The 19,648-nt window shown below is 43.9% G+C and overlaps 1 protein-coding gene across 2 annotated transcripts in view; it reads left to right on the top strand.

Annotated features, from left to right (window-relative positions):
* Positions 1 to 19,648, top strand: part of Abcc4 (ATP binding cassette subfamily C member 4) — a 188,251-nt gene that overhangs the window by 49,963 nt on the left and 118,640 nt on the right. For both annotated transcript variants that reach the window (XM_015484155.2, XM_048800747.1), the window contains 6 exons: positions 1,880 to 1,969; positions 3,182 to 3,373; positions 10,445 to 10,539; positions 10,733 to 10,819; positions 15,075 to 15,171; positions 18,386 to 18,595. In XM_015484155.2, coding sequence (XP_015339641.1) covers positions 1,880 to 1,969; positions 3,182 to 3,373; positions 10,445 to 10,539; positions 10,733 to 10,819; positions 15,075 to 15,171; positions 18,386 to 18,595 — 771 coding nt within the window. The remainder of the gene's footprint in view (positions 1 to 1,879; positions 1,970 to 3,181; positions 3,374 to 10,444; positions 10,540 to 10,732; positions 10,820 to 15,074; positions 15,172 to 18,385; positions 18,596 to 19,648) is intronic.

Consider the following 19,648-nt stretch of genomic DNA (forward strand, 5'->3'; position numbering starts at 1 on the left):
TCAAAGTACTGATTATAATTGAATGAGAAAAGGGAGCCTCATTTTGGTTTATCATGCTGTGTTGAACTCCCGTTCCCATCCACATATTTTGATCTGCCAGTTGATTTTGTAATATTTGGAAGTTCTGTGCAGAAGGAATGAATCTGGTTTGGCTTCCTAAAGAATAAATTGAACTGAGAAACTATAAAACAACATTTAAAAAAATTTTTTTTGGTGGTGCTGGGGATTAGAACCCAGGGCCTTGTGTATGTGAGGCAAGCAGTCTACTGACTGAGCTATATCCCCAGCCCAAGATTTTTTTTTTTTTTAAACTTGAGCGATTATTAAGATTTTTCTTGAAATTTAGTAGAGGTTAAATATTCCTTATCTGAAGTGCTTGGGACCAGAAGTATTTGAGATTTCAGATATTTTTAGATTTTGGAATATTTACATGTCCATAAAGAGTTATCTTGGAGTTAGGACCGAAGTCTAAGTGTGAAATTCATTTATGTTTCACATATACATGGCCTAAAGGTAGTTTTATACAAGAAGGTTAGATGTACAATTTCCTACTTGGGATATCCAGAAGGTTCAGATTTTGGATTTTGGACTTTTGGATCAGGAATGTTCAAACTCTACATGAAACATACATACAGTTTTAAGTCTCTTTTTAAATTTTATTTGTCATTTTTAGATTCATGTGACAGGAGAGTATTTGCTGACGTATTTATACAAACATGACTCATATCTTACTCTAATTAGGATCCCAGTTAGGTCTCTATATCTTAGAATTTATGCACTGTTCAGGAATGCGATTCTTGGGAGTGTTGAAATACTTGGTCTGCACATTGTGGGGAGTCTTCCTGGTATTTGTAGTAGAAGCTCCATGTTCATCCTGCCTGGCAGGAAGGTAACAGGCCACAGGTGTAGGTAGAACAGATTTTTCACTTTGACCCACACCAGGCTCCTCTGCCCTTCATCTATTCCCCAGTTTTGTTGTTAAAGTGAGCTTTGGTTATAGCACTGAGCATCAATTGTAAGCATTCGCTTGCAGAGAGTGACTGGATGATATAAGGGAGCATTACTCACACTCATTCTTTATCAACTGAAGATGCAGGGATGAGTGGGGATTTTAAATTGTTTCTTAGGGACTGGGAATGCTGTGAACTCGTGCTGCCACCTTGTGGAGGTTGGCGAAACAGAAGATGAAAACCAAGTGAAAACTCAAAACAATGAAAAACCTTTCATATTGAATATTGTATTAAGGATATTATTTTAGGTTGGGCGCGGCACACCCACCTGTAATACCAGCAACTTGGGAGGCTGAGGCAAGAGGATTGCAAGTTTGAGGCCAGCCTCAGCAACTCAGTGAGACCCTGTCTCAAAATAAAATAGGCTGGTAAAGTGCCCCTGGGTTCTATCCTTGATACCCCCCTCAAAAAACAAACAAAACAACCAACAAACAAACAAACAAAACAAAACAAAACCAAAAGGCAAAACGACAACAACAAACCCCCCAAAACAAAATAAGAATATTATTTTACTAAAAATAAAAAGGAATATTATTTTAGTGAGTTATTGTGAAATGAGTTTTCAGTTCAAAAGGGTTGCCTTGTCATTTCTGCTACTTAAATGCTATCTATGAATGTCTAGTGCTGAATCCATGTGGAAATGTGGTTCAAGGGCTTTTTTCTTAAATCCTGAAGTTGCTGGAACTGCTATCAACCCCACCAAGAAGTGTGGCTGGATGAAAAGAAGGCTAGGACATGTCCTATTAAATAGGATGAAGAAAGATGTGGGGTACATTCATGTGTGACTCTGGCTTTATTTTCTGCACCTTTTGGAGTGATTTATATTACTTTATTAAAATAGGCACATTTTTTGTAACTTTAATTTATAGACATCAGAAACCCCAACCCTACAAGGCCTGTCCTTTACTGTCAGACCTGGTGAACTGCTGGCTGTGGTTGGCCCCGTGGGAGCAGGCAAGGTAAGTTATGAGGCCTGTGGCAGCTCAGGCACCACCACATTCCTTGTGCGTTCTGGAGTGGAGCCCAGAGCAGTGCACAACATGATTTTGAATTGACTGTCCCTGGAACGGTCTTTCTCAGCGTGTTCTATGGGACGATGGTTTTGCAAGAAGCTTATGTGATTTTCTGAAAGAGTCTGCCTTTTGCGTATTGTCTTTGCTTTGGTGCTTCAGGTTTTACAGTTGGGAACTCCTTGTCTAGAAGTTGGACATGTCAGGGAACAAAGTTATTTATGTGGCTGCTGTTCAGGATGCAGTGACTGAGAAAGTGGGGACTTATTTTGGTCAGAGCATACCCTAGATGCTACGAGACATCTGGAGATTGTCCATCTTTACACATGTCTTCCTATGTCTTACCCATGTCACTCATAATGTCATGTCTGTGCACATGTTGTAAAAGTACGTCCATGGCTGGTGCTATGCTTAGAGCAGAAGGTGCACATATAAGTCAGACCCAGTCACTTGTGCCTTCAACAAGCTCCCAGGTTCTGGGGACAGACAGCGAGAAACAGACGTTTTTAGTTCAGTGCTATAAGCACTCTAACAGTGGCCACCATAGGCATGTCACATCTCTGTGTTGTGAAAGATTAGAAGGAAACCTGCATGCACACTGAGTAGAGAAGTCTAAATGTAGCCTGTACAGGTGGTAGGGTGATCACTTCCTTTTATGATGGATTTTTGCTCTCTAGAGGTCCTCTAAAAAAAAAAAAAAAATATCTTTCCTAGTGCATTAGGTATATTATTTCTTGATACCTTCTCCAGAACAAGTATTTGGATAAGAAAAGTATGGGCTATGGGTCACAACTGCACTCAGTGTCTGATATATGCAGTATATTATCATGAAAGGCTACAGTGTCACTTCAACACTCACCTGCACCCGGAGTTTCATGTAGCATTCTTTATGACCTATAGTGTTTGCATATAGCATTTCATTGGGAGAAACTGTTTTGGGCAGAGTAGATAGTTACATTGTATTTTATTAATATTTTTTACAAAACATTTTACTTTGACTAATAGTGGTATTTCTAATATTTCATTGAAATGTCTAGTGCTGACTCTTATCTAGTTCTAAATGAAAGGCTGGAGGTCCATCTCCAGGGCTGGGCAGGGCCAGGTGCAGGGTGTTCCTTCTGTCCCCAGTGCTGACTTCCCACGTGTTTTTCACCCTTCCAGTCTTCGCTGTTGAGCGCCGTGCTGGGGGAGCTGCCCCCGAGTCAGGGGCTGGTCAGCGTGCATGGAAGGATCGCCTATGTTTCTCAGCAGCCCTGGGTGTTTTCAGGAACCGTGAGGAGTAACATTTTATTTGGGAAGAAATATGAAAAAGAACGATATGAAAAAGTAATAAAGGCTTGTGCTTTAAAAAAGGTGAGTGACGACTTGAGCTACAGCCCTTGAATTACTAGTTCTGTTCTCATTAGTGTGAACTACAAGATTTTCGTGAAGTTTATTTTCTCCGACTTTTGGATGTTATCTAACATTTTAAGCTACTCTGCTGGACAAACATATGCCCTCTCTCACAGCTCTACTGGCTTAATCCTGGTGAATAGTGACATTCACAGGCCCCATTTTGGGGGGATTTGGTTTGGTTTCGTGAAGTTCTCTTGACTTTTTTTTTTTAAGTTGGAAAATTACAAATGTTGCAAAAGTGAGGAGAACTGCATACCACCCTGATCTGCAAGTGTTCAGGTGAGTCACTCTGTATCTCTGCAAGTGTTCCTCCACATGGTGGTATTGAGCCTTCCCATGGCTGCCTATTGCCCCGCTTCAAACATGGTCAGCTAGTGGCCAGCCTTGTGTCATTTCCACACCTGCCCCCTGCAGACACCTCCTCTCCCCCAGTTATTCTCAAGCAGACCCTAGATTTCACATGTCATCTGTAAATTTTTTCATTATTTCTCTTTAAAAGGTAAGACTCCTTTGGAAAAAAAACATCAGAACATTATAGCTAAAGAATGACAGAATTCCTTGCTATGGTTGACTTTCTAGGCGGCATATGTAGTTCTTTAATTATCTCATTAAGAAGCCTTGTTTACCTGCTAGTTTGAATCAGACTCCAGTAAGAACTGCACCTCTCACTTGGTGGATGGACCTGTCTGACCATAGATTCCCTGCTCCACTTTGTTTTCTTTCTTTTTTGGGTACTGGGAACAGAACTGAGAGGTTCAGTAGTGAGCTGTACCTTCAGCCTTTAAATTTTTTTTTTTTTTTTCCATTTTAAGATAGGGTCTCACTAAGTTGGTTAGGGCCTAGTACATTTTTGAGGCTGCCTTTGAACTTGTAATCCTCCTGCCTCAGCCTCCTAAGTTGCTGGGATCATAGGTATGCACCACTACACTCATTCCACTTGGTTTTTTACTTGTACTTTTTTAAAGTAAACAAAATGTTTGAATTTATTTTTGATACTGCATCATTTCCCCGTTAGAGATTATTTTCAGGATGTTGAGTTTCACAAAAATGGCCAGATGAAAGGTTTTATTGAGCACAGGCAGATGATTGATGAACATAGTTATCTGAATATAAGTTGGCAAAGGACAAAATGTATATTACTGATAAACACTGTGTTACCGTCTCTGGGTTAAAAATTGGCGAATGATGGCTCCAAAGGGCTCTCCGCGGGGTCTGTTCAGTGTGGCCTGCACGTCCAGCTGTTCTTTTGTACTTTGAAAGAAAGGCCAGGCAGATTTTCACAGGGGTGGTATTGAAGGTGCCCAGCCAGCTTTGTGAGGAAAGCATAATTTCACTAGAATACTGGCTTGAATATCATAGATTGTATTGGTAAGCAGCATTTTAGGATGGTGTGGACAGGGAAATAATCGTTTAATGAACCTTTCATTGCCTTGTCCTGAGAGGCTATGTGTTTTCAAAAATGACAGCAAGCAACGATGAGCTGGATTTTTGTTTTTAATTAAATAATTTCGCAATACTAGGGTTGAACCCTGGGCTGTTTTATAGCTAAGCTCCATCCCTAGGCTTTTCCATTTTTCATTTTGAGACAGGGTCTTGCTAAGCTGCCGAGGCTAGCCTCAAACTTGTGGTCTTCCTGCCTCAGCCTCCTAAGTTGTTGGGATTACAGGCCTTAGAGTTTTATTCAATAGTATACAGACTGTATGTGCCAAGGAGGGGGAGCAAGCGTAGAAGAGTGATCATAATAGATCCCATCAACTGAGCGTCCACTCGGTGTCAGTCAACTCGCTCTAGTTCTTTGGATCACATACTTGTGCTCTCTCTGCCTGTCATAGATCACTGCAGTTCTTTGGCTCACATACGTGTGCTCTCTCTGCCTGTCATAGACACGTGCGTGTACACAAGGTACCTGAATTTTCGGTCTTCTACTGTAATTTCTTAGTCTTCAATGCTATTCTCCTTATTGGGCCATTGGGGTCTGGAGATACAGAGTGACTCACCTGAACGCTTGCAGATCAGGGTCAGGTGTAGCCGCATGACTCCAGATTCCAATTCTGCCCGTGCCCTGCCGCCTCTCAATTATGGTGTTTCTAGGACAGAACTATTTGAGAGACTGAGTGATTTATGAGGGTGAGCATGGAAAAAAAGAATCTCAAGCCTTGCCTTCTTCCTTTAATCAGGTTCAACTCCTAATGCCCATGTGCGGCGTCACACTCCCAGGTCAAGCCAGCTCTGCCTCCTTCCTCCACACGGTGGAACATCTGTGATGGCAAGTGGGACAAGGGCCCCCACAGCCACGTGGGAGGTCTGGACCAGTAACAGGGGCCGTGTCTGGGGTTTTGGCCTCCTTTTGACTTTTCATAAGCTGTTGATGCACAGGGATGGTGATCCTGCTCTGCTGAAGGGCACAATTTCTGTCCTCTGCGTGAAGGCAGCCCAGGGTAAAGAAATAGAACCGAGCAGGAGTCCTGGCCCAGCCTTGTCCTTTGCTTGTTGTTACTTTGAAGACAGCATCCTGTTACCTTGTGGTGGCCTCTGGTGTCAGATGCAAAATGAGAGCATTGGCTGAGATGTTTTGCAGCTACTGAAGTGCCAGCGGTGACCCTACTTAGCAGGACATCAGCAAGATCGTTAAGAAACCAGGGAACCACTTAATGCCTTGGGAGAGCCTCAGCCATTTCCTTGGTGAATCCTGTGTCAGGGGTGGCTGTGAGGGGGCCACGGATGAGAGGACTACCCTGGGATCAGGGTGTCTTGTAGTACGCAGACTGCGGTGTAGTGGAAGAGGCTTCGACATGGGAGGGCAACTGTCCTGGGTAGCTCTGGGCATTTGCCTCAGTTTTGTTTCTTATTAATTGGAGGAGATATGGGTTGATCTTACGGTACCTGTGAAGTGCAAACATGTCAGGTTTTGGTAAGTGGTAGCTGTTGGCACGATTGTAGCCCTTTTATCTAAATCAGTCAGTGATGAGTGAAATAAAGATTTCTTCTCACAGTTTCCTCTTACCCTCTTTCCAAAAAGCCCTGGAGGGGAAAAAAAAAACAGAAAAAGGCCGGATCTCTCATTTGATATATTGATAACAACTAAATGCTTTCTTTGTACTAGATCTAATGGAAGTAAATTTGGAAGTTCATGGAGATGACAACATTTCCGAGATCAAATAATGAGATGAAGTGATAATTCCCATGTAGGAGCATCCCTCTGGCTGATTATATATTCCAAAGGGCCTTGTGGAGAGTCACTGAACTTGACCCAGGAAGCAACCTCATCATCTTGTCTTGGTGGTTAAAATCCCAGGCCCTGTGGTCAAACAGCTCTGTGACGAGTCTCAGTTCTTCTTAACTGGGTGTGTGTTTGGCTGATTGTCTGAACCTTACAAGCCTCATCTTCTCCGTCTGTGAAGTGGAGGTAGTAGAACTGTCAACCTTATAAGGCTTGTGAGGGTGAAATGTGATCATCAATTTAAAACACCAGATCCCTTAGCACAGGAGAGGCTTTATATTAATGTTAGCCCTTTGTTATATCCCAAATTTTGGGTAAAATCACCTAGAATGTAACATTGGGAATAAAGTGTCTGACTGTGCAACTTCTGTTATTTAATTTGACATTTGTGTAGGGTCTTCATAGTGTACTTAAAAAAAAAACAACAGCAATACTAGTATGGTTGCCACAATAATAAATGCAGTACAATGATTAAGTGACATCTGTCTGCACGTTATCCTTTTATCCTTGGGTATTTTTTAGAACTTTTAAGTAAAGTTCAAAGATCTTTCAACAACCACTTGGGGCAACGTGAACTGAAACAGTAAAAATGCTCAGTTCAGAGATGAGCTTGGTTCAGTTTCCAGCCCTCTTCGTGATCTCTGAGAGTCATTTACGCTTGATCTCCATTTACGCTTGATCTCCATTTCCTCGTCTGTCCACGGGGCCAGTACTTACTGCAGGTTGGAGCGAGGGTTAGATGAGATCGCGCATCCAGACCCGCGCTGGGTGCCTGGTTCCTACCATCCAGGAGCTGACCAGTGGGGAAATGAGCTGAGTACAATTAATTCACAATAAATTGTGAAGCAGAATAAGACGAGTCCTTCATAAGACATGTAAAGAAAGTTTTAGAAACCCACCAGAAAGAGAGGTGATCTCTACCTGGGGAAACGGGAATGGTTTCATAGAAGAGGTTGGAGCTGAGCCTGGAAGGTGGGGAGGTCACTGACAGGCCACAAGGGGAGTGGCAGTTCTATGTGGAAGAAGAACTGAGCAGAGGCAGGAGAGCTCTGCCCTTTGACTTCGCCAAGGCCTCAGGGCCAACAGCCTCAGTGGGGCGTCCGCCATCATGAAGGCAACGTGGTGTGTTTCTGGCCTTTTGGCATCAAACCAACATAGCCATTCCCTGGTTTTCCTCTGGTTACGTCAAACAGTTGTAAATGGAATAATGGGTTAAGTTTTACTGAGAGACAATGAAGGTGAGTGTGAATGAGCACCTTCCTCTCCCTGGGACACTTGAAACATATGCTCGGCTCATGCTTTCCCTTTGCCCAGACCAGAAGGTCACGATTGGGAAATTGGCCTGGCTTAGACTTCACTTAAGATCATTTTCCCTATCAGAGGCTTATGGGTAAGTTTGCAGAACCACAGCATTGGTGGTAGTAGTACTCAGAGTTCTTCTGCCAGACTAGAGCCTCTCTTGTTCCCTAACTATGCTAAATGAAGTCACTCCTTTCCCCCTAATTGTGCTAAATGAAAAGAGTGGATTTGAAGTGTCTTCTCTGAAAATGGCTAAGATTGCTGTTACCCCCTGGTGCTACATTGAGAGGAAACAACACATAATCAAGTTATAGCAATGAACCAGGGGCCACATCAGCAGTGTGGGGTGGAGGCTGGGGACCTATATCTTAAACCGGCTCATTGTTTTACATGAAAACCGAAAGCAAGAGATGACGACTACTTCTGAGCGCGGCAAAGAAGCAAAATAAAGTATACCACCTTATATGAGGGTGATTGCTGTTTTCCCTGGAAAGTAGTCCAGCTCAGCTTTGAGTCTGTTGGGAACTCTGTATTTAGGTGTCATTTTGGACTGGGGGGTGGAGGGCGTGGGATTAGCTGAAAATAGTCTCTTTCTTTCTTTACGGGGTGTGCTGTGCTTAGAGTGATTCGCACTGTGGCTGGGGTCCCACTGTTGGTTGGCTCGGGAATTATGTCTCCAGGCACCAAGTCCAATTTGCAGTTCATTCTTGTTCTTTTCCTCCCTGTCGAGGGTGTTCATCCTCATATTCCTTTGGGTTCTCACAGCCTCCTGGGAGATGAGTAATTCCTGTTTCTCCAGAAAGAGGACCCAGGGAGGTCAAAGACTTCACTTTTCATGGGGAGCCCAATGTGCCATTTGCTTTCTCCTCAAATTGGTCCAAGTAGAGACCAAGAAATGAGGATTGATCTCTAAAGGGCCGTTGCTATAGAGTCTGTGGTTGGTAATTGTGAAAATTCGTCCATACCCACATACTCTGCCTAAGCCAGGTCCTGTCTAGTGATGATTATAGTGACGATTAATTAAGTAGAGATTTCTAAATGGAACATTGTGTATTAGACCTGATTGTTATCCTATTTTTTGGAAAATGTTCTTACCTTCTTTTCTTTTTTAAGGTTCTGTGCTTTGTCGATTTAAAAATAATCACATGTAACCGAATAGATCCCTAGATCTTCCAGTAGAACCTCCTTATCTTAGCTCTCCTTTTTCTCCTGGCTTGTGTGGAGCAGCGGTCTCAGTCCAGCCCACCTGTCCAGTATCCCTCCAGGACCTGGTTCCTTTTCCTTTGGTTTTCCCTGCTGTTGTTTCCTGTGTAGATTTTGTCTGTTGCTCTGTCATGATCCTCCAGTGTCACTGTGCAGGCGTGGAAAACCGTGCAGGTGGTGGGAACTAATGCTGAGGTGAGCAGATGAGATGGCTCGTGAAGGCACCTGTCTGTTGCTGGGGAAAATAAGCCCCGTGGCTTTAGAGGCCACCCGCATGCTGAAGCCTGCACAGCGCTCTTCAGCCTGCGTCTGCAGACTTGTGTGTCCAGCAGCAGTGGGCATCCCAGTCTGGCCGTACCTGAACTCTAGCTCTATCCGCTCCACCTGTGTCCCCTGCCTCCCAGCTCTGTTGATGGTGTCCTTGCTGTCCCCTTTCCTATGCTTAAAGCACTGTGGTCCTCTCTGCCTCGCAGCCCACTTGCATACCATCACCAGAACTTAAAGGCTCTGCCTTTGAAGTTGCCCAGAGTGTGGCCCCTTCTGTCCATTCCCTGGGGCCCACCAGGAACATTTCTCACCTTGTGGCTGCAGCCCCCAACTTGTGTCATGCTTATGCCCTGCCCTATCAACAGCTTCCACAAAGAGACAGCAGTGGTTACAACAAGCCAGATCATTTTGTTCTTATTTCAGTGACAGTAGAACCACTGAGCCTCTGGTCTCTTCTGCCTCATCTCCCAGTACTGCTCCCTCTGCCCAGAACTGCTGGACAGCAGTTGCTATCCTTTGAATACCTTGCACATGCATCTGTCCCGGGGCCTTTGCCCTTGCTCCTTCCTCTTTCTGGTACGCTCTTTGTCCATGTCTGTGCTGGCCCATCTTGCCCTCTGACTCAGCTTTGGTTGGAGCCATTGCTGGCCATCCTGTAGAAGTTGGACTCCTGGAATTCTGTATATCACCATGTACAGTCATGTTAATTTTTTATGTCAAGTCTTCCCGCAAGGAAACTACAAGGACTTTGCTTCCGTTCCTGCTGAAGTCATTGTCCCCAGAACAATGTCTGGCTTATTGCTGGTGCTCAGTACATACCCAGTAAAATAGTTGAGTGCATAAAATACTCTGGAAAACTACAGCATTAAAGTGCCCCAAAAGTTTTCTTGAAAGGTTCAAACTTCCAGTCTAGTCCCTGTGAGTAGATCCACTGCTGCTGATCAGATATGCTTGTGTTTCTGAGGAACTGCAAAGTTTAGGTTGGTGACAGGAGAGCAGTGTTGAGTCTTTTCTCCCTTTTCCTGTATTTCTCCATGTAGGACTTAGAGCTTTTGGAGGACGGGGACCTGACTGTGATCGGAGATCGGGGAACCACACTGAGCGGAGGGCAGAAGGCGCGGGTGAACCTTGCAAGGTGAATGTCCTTCTCCATTCATTCTGCAGCTTCCAGTGGGAGGACACGTAGAAAGAAACTGCTCGCCAAGGCTTGGGTCTGGGGGAAGCACTGGTTTTGGGTTATTTCAGTGGTAGTTGGTGGAATGGGATGGTTCCCAGGAGGGAGCTGGTGAGCGGGAGCGGCCTGCCTGACCCCTTTTCCCGTCTTCTAGAGCAGTCTATCAGGACGCCGACATCTACCTCCTGGATGACCCGCTCAGTGCGGTGGACGCAGAAGTCAGCAAGCACCTGTTCCAGCTGTGAGTCTGCTTGGTCTTACCACCTCTGCATCAGGGGCCCTTTCCAGGAGGCGCAGGAGAGGCCTTTAGCTTCAGAAGGCTCAGCTCCTCCGCCTTTGTGCCCCTCTGCCCCTCTCGCCTGCCTCCGGGAAGATCCGTTTTAGAGAAAAGTTTGCACTTGTATAAGGTCGAGGTAGGAAATTGCAGGAGCTGCCCGCCAGTTGAAGTGCGAGGAGCCCACGTCCCAGGGAGTTACGGAATGGGGGCTGGGGGGGATTCAGACCCCCAGAAGAAGAAGGATGACGTGCAGGTTTGACATCGAAGGACGGGACTCGGCAGACTGGTGCCGGCTGTCGCTTCTTTTCCTCCGTCTGTTCGTGGCACATGAGGGAGCGGTTTTCAGTACATGCAGGGCTTTTGTGGAAAGACCTTGTTGGTTTATGCTATTTTCACCTGTAGGTTTAGAAATAGTTACTAGTCCAGAATTCAGGAACGGTTTGCTCCTTAGCAGTGTATGGCTGCAGGAGTTTGATGCTGCTTCACGGAGCCTCAATACAAGGAACCCTGCAGACTCTCAGCAGTGAAGGGTCAGCTGACGTGTGCAGCTGGGCCTCTGCAGTCCAGTGCTCCTCCTTTCTTGCGTGTGGTTTTTCTGCAGTTTGTCTTCTTTTATTCTTGCTTAGCCACTGAGCCAGTTACGTAGAAGACTGGAGGCTTTTCTCTGTGTGTGTGTAACCTATGCAGACAGACACACCCTGTGTATTCTAGACTGGTCTTTTCAAAGCTTGTGGACTTGGTCCTGCTAAAACAGTATCTGATCACCCCCATCCCCCCTTAACTTTCTGCTTGTCATTCACTTTGCTGAGGGCAGTGAGCCCCTTCACCTATGCTGGTGAGGGGAGCCCTCTGTGCATGCTGAGATAAATTCTCTGACAGATGTTACAGCATGACACATCTTAGTTTGCCAAGGAGGGGGACAGTAAGCCACAAAGAAGTTAATGACCCATAGTGGGCAGAGTATGGGAGACACAAGTTTTGATCTCATTCTTGCCCTTAAGGAATTTGTTTCCATATGGAGTTTATAAAGACAAATTCCAAATTGTCAGGTGCTGGGGTTTGGCTTCCACATACAAGACTAGGAGTGGGGCAGTCAGTCCACAGTCAGTCCTAAATATGAAGACAGATGCAAGCAGAGTGAGATGATCGCATCACCAAGCTCTGGACTCCAAAGAGCCAGGACATGGAGTCCTCCACTGAGTGTGGGACTCTGGAGTGGAGGGAGGGTCACTAAACGTTTCTCCACCGGAGTGGGGATATAAATGTGTCTGGTGCTGGGGTGACAGATCATTCTGGGAGTGGATGGTGGTGAAGGTTCCACACCTGGGGCCACTTCACACCACTGCACTGTGCCCTTAAAAGTGGTTACAATGCTCAGTTTTGGTATGTTTATTTAAACCACAATCAAAAAATGTACCTGGTAGCATTGAGTCTTTTCAGAACAGAAAGTGGGAGCTCTCCGATCTGACCTTCCTCTCCTGCCCACTCCTGACTGTGACTCGCTGGCTTTTCCTCTGGGCAGAGAAGAGCCTTTGTCACTTGTATGATTCTTTTCCACTCAAGTTCTTCATCACTCGAAAAGCAACTCCCGGTGGGACCCTGTGGTAGAGTCCCTCTGGAGGAGAGAGGAAGGCATTCTAATTGCTGAGTGTCAGTGTGCATATTGCAAGAGCTCCCCCAAGTTTTCCTTAGAACACGAAGGTGTTTATAAAGTCCTCTCGCACCTTTAGGGTTTAATGACTTTGGATATACACTTGATAGAAGCAAGCTTGTTAAAATTGTTGTTTGCTAATCAGAATCACATTCTTTGGGGAAACTTAGAGCAGGGAGCACGAATGCAATTTAGGAAATCACTCAGCAGCAACTGGAGAATGTTCTCAACGAGTTAGAAAATTGGATTGAACAATATGCTATGAAAGATGGCGGTTGTGTTGAAGCTTAGAAATGTGAAGTGTTTTGTATTGAAAATGAATGAATTACACTTCTGTTTGCCATTAACAGTTTTACTTCAATCATGAATATACATCCAAGCTATTAAGGTTTGTGAGTTTTACAACTATATGTTGTAAATACAAGAGAATTTTCACATGCAGAAGGTCAGGGCCCTTAGGTTAACTGATGCCCATTGGATCTGTTGCTAGGTATAAATCTTGTCTGTGAGTGTGTGAAGGTTCCCCAGAGCCAACCTGCTGACCTCCCCTCCCCCAGATATTCTTATGGCTCATGTGTTACTTCCTCATAGACAAGTCTTTCCTGACCACTCCCTCTAAAATAGCAACCTTCACCATGCTCACATCATGACCCAATAATGCATATTCTGTTTTGTGTCTCCTCTGTATGGTGCGGGTGTTGTCTGTTTGACCAGTGGGTGTGTCCTCAGTGCTTGAATGGTGCCTGACACTATGTAGCTGCTCAGCCAATGTGGGTTGATGGAAATAATCAAAGCAGTGACTCTGTCTTTCCTATTTCTGTTGCTTGCATCACAGTATGGGTCAACCCTTAACAGTTCTTGTATAGAACAATCGTCCATGTATAGACTGGTTGCTGAACCAACCAGTATTTTTATGGCATGGCGAGGCGCAGTGGCACACACCTGCAACTCAGTCTGAGACAGGAGGATCTTGACCCCAGGAGTTCAGAACCAGCATGGGCAACATGGCAAGATCTTATCTCTTTCATGTCTTCGAAATTTTAACTCTTAACAGTTCACAAAGTATTTTTCTGGAGGTTTTGAAAAACTCCTAATTTTGGAAAACTTTAAAGTCATCAATAATAATATTATTTTACTTATTTACATTAGCTTTTCTGTGATGGAATATGTTAGAAAGGAAACATTTTGAAACCTTGGACTTGAGACTCTGGGACACAGCAACACATCATGTTTGATTTTGTTAACATCTCCCTACAGATATTTATATAAAGGGATGTTTGGCTGGTAGTTTTGCGTTAAGGAGAAACAGTTCTATGGAGAGCTTGAATATTACACAAGAAGAAAGGTTTAGTAGGTTGAGAAACTTAGGTATGAAATAAGACAAAGTAAGATATTTGAAAGTATGAAGTGATAATTTTTGTGTATAGTTTGAGATCTTGGTTCTGATCATGGACCCCATCCCCAAATCATCTTTTATTTACAGTTTGTCAATCCTGAATTAAAAGCCCAGGGCTGGTTGGTTGGAGAAAGATGGAGATAACATTTATTGAGCACAGTTATGTTCCAGGCCTTTCCCAGGGGTTGGTGTTTTGATTTCTCAGAACATGCCTATGAGTTGACGTTAGTCTTGTGAGATAGGAAGAAACTGAGGTTCTAAGAGGTCTAGTGGCTTACCCAGCTTTGTCAGGCTGGTGAGAGGGAGCAGAGATCTGAGGAGCTCAGATTTGGTGCTCTCCAGCACGTGGTGGTGTAGCCCACGTTCCTGACATTTGCTTTGTGCAAGGACCTGGAACCCACAGTATCTGTCCGCAGCCCTGCCTGTGGTCCCCGGGTCCCACTCTGTTTACCTGAAGCTGGGGACTGGTTTTGAGCTTCCAGGGTCTGCAATTAAAATGTGGGGGCACTTGTTAGGGTTATTTGAGCCATTAGATGATTTCTACTGTGATTTCGACCATTCAAATTTTGTTCTTTCACTTTCATATTCAGTCCTAATAAAAGAAAATTGGCTTCTGCCACGAGGCTTGGAGTGTTGGGTCTGACTGTGGCCTCAGTTCAGTCATTTTTCTATCTAGGGTCTAGAATATGCACTCTGGCAAGGCTTACTGAAAATCTAAGACTTCTTCTGTTTTGGTTAGTCTCATACATCATCGCTTAGGAAACAGTCTAAGGAAAAGAGCCACATATTTATTAAATGACATCAGCCTATTTCTTCCTCATTTCTGCATAGAGTATTTTAGTTAAGTCAAGTTTTTAGAATCTTGGCATCGTTCCATTGTTTTATCATGAAATATGTTAACAGTTAAACTGAGTTTAAAAAAAAATTAATAGCCGTTTAGAATTTCCTAGCAGCTTAACCTCAGATGTGCTGCTAGTGAGTTTGAGTGCCCAGGTGGCTCCCTTGATTTATATTCGCATTTGTATTTAGTTCATATTTACATCTGTACTTAAGCTATGCATCTTTGACTGCACTGTTGTCTTTGTTTCATTTTAGCTTGAAATGATTTTATTTTTTCCATTTGGAGCACCCTCAATGTGGTTTTTCATATATTGTACGTTTTACATTTATAGGTGTATTTGTCAAACCTTGCACGAGAAGATCACAATTTTAGTGACTCATCAGTTGCAGTACCTAAAAGCCGCAAGCCATATTCTGATATTGAAAGACGTAAGTAATTTCTAGAGATCTGGACTTGCTAGTACTCTCGTGTGTGCACAGAGGTGTCTTCAGCAGGTCACCCTCCTTGGGCTTCATTGGAAACTCCCTCTTTTCCCTCAATTTCAAGTCCTTATCTTTGAAAATAAATTCAAAGGCTTTATAGAAATGTCACTATTACATTTTAAATCAATTATCCTAAAGTACATAAAACTGCTACCTTACATTTATCAAATTACAATGGTTCTAGTGAAATTGTTAATGATAATAATGGTGCTGTTTCTTTATAAGTTTTTGTCTCCTTTTCTGTGACTTAAATAAAGGCGATTATTTGGAAATCACAGATGTTAAGACACCTTTGCACCCATTTGGTTGTCACCCACAGTTTCCGTAAAGAGCAGCCTGCATTCATAGCAACTCACAGGCAGATGGCTGGGCTCCCCACCTGCAGCTCCCACCTTCCTGGCACAGCGCTTGCTAGTCTAAGTGCACAGGTGCTTCCAAGTGCCCAGTTTATGTGGATCCTGTGTGGTGATGTGAAAGGCAAAACCCCTGCCGTGGTGGGACTTCCGTTCTCCCTGGGGAGGATATGGTGGCTGGGATAGAGCACTGGGTATTGCCTACAGACTGGTACAGAAGAAGGAGGTCATCTGGCATGCGTGGAGGAACTTCAGGGAGGCCCCATGCTATAGGACATGGCCCAGAGCATTGGGCAGTAGGCCTGGAATTGGCATGGAGCTATTGTGTGGTCTGCAGGGGAAGAACATGATCTGATTCATGATTTTTTTTTTTTTTTGTAAAAAGAACCCTCTTGGCACTGGAGGGGCTATAGCAGAAGCCGTTAGAAGTCTTTGTAGTTCAGAAGTGTATCAGTTTGCTAGGGCTGTCAGCACAAGTACCACAAACGGGTGGTTTAAAATAGCAGGAAATTATGGTCTCGGTTCTGGATCCTGTGAGTCTGAAATCAAGGTATGAGTGGGAACATTCTCTCTCTGAAGGCTCTACTGGAGAACCCTTCCTGCCTCTTGTACCTTGGGGTCTTTTGCTGGCAGTCCTTGGCACTCTTTGGTTTGTAGCTGGGGTACTTCAGTCTCTGCCTCTCTTGTTATGTGGCATGCTTTGTGTGTGTCTGGGTTTCTTCTGAGGACATCTGTCATTGGACTTAGGACACACCCTACTCTAGATGACCTCATTTTAACTTGATTACACCTGCAAAGAAACAGTCCCCTTCGTACCCTTCAAAAATGTTTTAATACTTTTTGTCTGTATTAGCTTTGCATTTCTACACCAAAATGCATGAGGTAGCTAATCTGTAAAGAGAAACAAGTTATTTAGTATACAATTTTTAAGGTGAAAGGGCTGGGTGCCTGTATTGGCTCAGTTCTGGCAAAGGCCCTTCTAGCTGTAGTCACCTCATGGAGGAGGTGTGGGTGGGGAAGAGGTTACGTGGCCCAACAGGAAGGCATAGAGAGACTCAGGTCCCATAGCCCCTCCTGAGGGCTTATCTTCACGACCAAAGGGCCTCCCAAAGGTTTCTTCCCAAGAGTACTATTTTGGGGACCAAGTTTTTAAACACATGGGACAGTGGGAAACATTGTTAAACCGTAAGTGAACCATAGCACCCTCCCACGGTTTCTTGGTAAAGTTATAGGAATATCACAGTGAATATTAGCCACGGTTCACAAAATCTGTGTGCATCATTCTCAAAAACAGAAAAATTTCACATTATTGCAATAAGCAGGATATATAATGATAGCAGAATTCTTGCAAAAGTGTTTAAGTGCCTCCTTGATGCTCAATGTGCCTAATAAAGCACAGTGAGGAACCTGTCAGTCAAAGCTCTGTCAAATGAATCCCCCCACCCCCAGGAGGATTATAAAAATGCAGAGTAGCTACCTCGTCAGGAGCAGTTCTGTGTGTCAGTTCTTTCCTCTTCCTCCAGGAATAGGGAGCTTGGATTCCTCAAACTTGAAAACAATTAATTTCATGTGCACAGGGCTGAAACTAGTATGGTAAAATCCAAATGCCAGTAATACGATGAGCACAGAGTCAGTGGGGGTTAGATTAGCCTTGTCACCATTCCTCAGATGGGGACTGCTTCTGGGGTCCTACTTCCTGCTGGTTTTGAGGATACCTCCCAGTTCTAGTCCACTGTAGGGTACCTTGGATGGGCTGGGGTCCATTCCGACTGTTGGTCTGGCCCCTTTCTAACAGCAGAGGGTATTGCTGCCTACTTCAGCCTCTGAATTGTCAGTACTGGTCTTCTCAAGAGAATTGTCCTCTTTATACCAGTAGTCGTCTCTTTGTGTCTCATTGACACTGAGTAAAAAGGGGTAATTTCATTGAACAAGCTTGTGAATTTTACTTCTGAAGTGGGCCAAGCAAGACACCTGGGGTGGTATCTAAGGACTGAAGTAGCAGGTGGGCTTCTGGCCACATTTCCCCACCTGACCTGCCATTAAATCCAGGGCTATTCTCCTTTGATTTGTTTTGTATCCCAGGATTTTGTCTAATATTTTATTTGTGGCTCTGAGTAAATCAAATCAGTCTCATTTCATGGGATGAAAAAACGGTAGAGATCTCTGCACATTATTTTCCTTAAGTTTGTAAGGGGGAGCTGTGAGATGAAGTGTCACATGGTATGTTGATTTTTTGGTTGGAATTTTCTTCAATTTGGGGGGCAGATTTAGAGTTAAGACTATGAGGATGCAGTTCATGGGGTCAATGTCCAGGGTTAGTTTGTACATCTTGTCCTAGTGGGGACAGGTAGCCAGCTGTCGCTCGTTGAGTGATTTCTGCCTGTGTACATATGCTTATGTCTGCCTCCCTGTCAATCAAGTGTCTTTCCTGGAATCCCTTTCCCTGTTGTCTGTTTGTTCTGCACGAGGCTTACTTCATTTTCCATGTTCTGTAGACTGTACTGACCACCCTCCCAATATCTGTATTTTTTGCTTATTAAATGCTGGTAGTATTTATGTCAATGCCCTCCATTCTTAATGTGTGTGTATATATATATATATCTCCATCCCCCAGCACCTAACATAGGATTTAGCAGAAAACAAAATTCTTAGGTATGTGTCAAATTAAATTATACCAGATTTGTCAAGCAGGATTCCAGACCTCAGTACATTCCTAGTTTAAGACCAGTTAATCTTTGATGAGGATTTGATTGGATTAGATTAATATTATCCTATGCAAATGTATTTCTGTGAAATTTTTATTTTAGGGTGAAATGGTGCAGAAGGGAACTTACACTGAATTTCTGAAATCTGGAGTCGACTTTGGTTCTCTTTTAAAGAAGGAAAATGAGGAAGCCGAGCAGTCTCCAGTTCCAGGGACTCCTACGCTGAGGAATCGCACCTTCTCTGAGTCCTCGGTTTGGTCTCAACAGTCTTCTAGACCGTCTTTGAAAGACGGTGTTGCAGAGGGCCAAGATGTGAGTCGTCTCTCGTTACAACATGTCCTGGTTCTGTTGGCTCTTAGGGGCCTCGTAAATTTTTGGTCGACTGTGCGTATAGCATCTTCTTTTGTCCCACAGTAGATTCTGTGGTTCCAAGGTCTTATTCAGCAGAGTTGGTAGAATTAAAGCAGACCAAAGGTGAGCAAGCCTGGTTGGGGGCTTTCCTTTGGTTTTGGGCTGGAGAGCCTCCTAGGTATCAGTAGGTGGATATGCTGCTAGACATTCCAGAGGCATATGTGGCCGATATTGACCTCAGAATTCTTGACTTTATTATAGGTCACCCCTACTTGCTCTGGTAGTTCCTGCCTCCCCTTTTACATCCACAGGCTTGATTTGAAGAACCCCTTAGGCTGTTTCTGCCATGGCCTGTGTTAAATCAATTACTTTTTCTGATTGTTGTAAGATTCTGACGTTGCATGTGACTGATGGGATTCTTTTTCCCATGGTTCGTGTTAGGCCAGAAATTGTGTATGCAAACACCTAAGAATTTCCAGCATGTGAGATAGACCCTTTAAAGTTAGTTCCTATATTTTCTTTGTATTCTTTAAGTCACATCTTAGTCATCTTTGAATGTCCAGTGGCCAGCATAGAGCCAAGTACATCCTTAGCTCATGTGAATCTATAATGTATTTTTAAGTCCTTCAGGTAGAAATGCACTGAAGCTCCCTTAAAAATAGTTATCCCTTGGTATTGGGAGGAGATCATTTCTGGAAATGCTGGGGATATCAGAACCTGGGGATGTTCAACTCACTTATATAAAATGGCATAGTATTTGCATATAACTTATGCACATCCTCCTGAATACTTCAAATGCATCTAGATTCCTCATAATACCTAATACAATTCGATGCTCTGTCAGTTGTAGTTATGCTATATTTCTTAGGGAATAACGGCAAGGGAAAGTATGTATATGTTCAGTACAGGTGCAGTATTTTCCCCCCAGGCATTTTTAATTTGTGGTTGTGGAACCCATGGTTGCAGAGTTCCAACTGAGTATTACAGGTATTCTTTTGTTATCCAAACCCTCAC

This window comes from Marmota marmota, unplaced genomic scaffold (assembly GCF_001458135.2).
Source record: "Marmota marmota marmota unplaced genomic scaffold, marMar, whole genome shotgun sequence".
NCBI classification, from domain to species: Eukaryota; Metazoa; Chordata; class Mammalia; order Rodentia; family Sciuridae; genus Marmota; species Marmota marmota.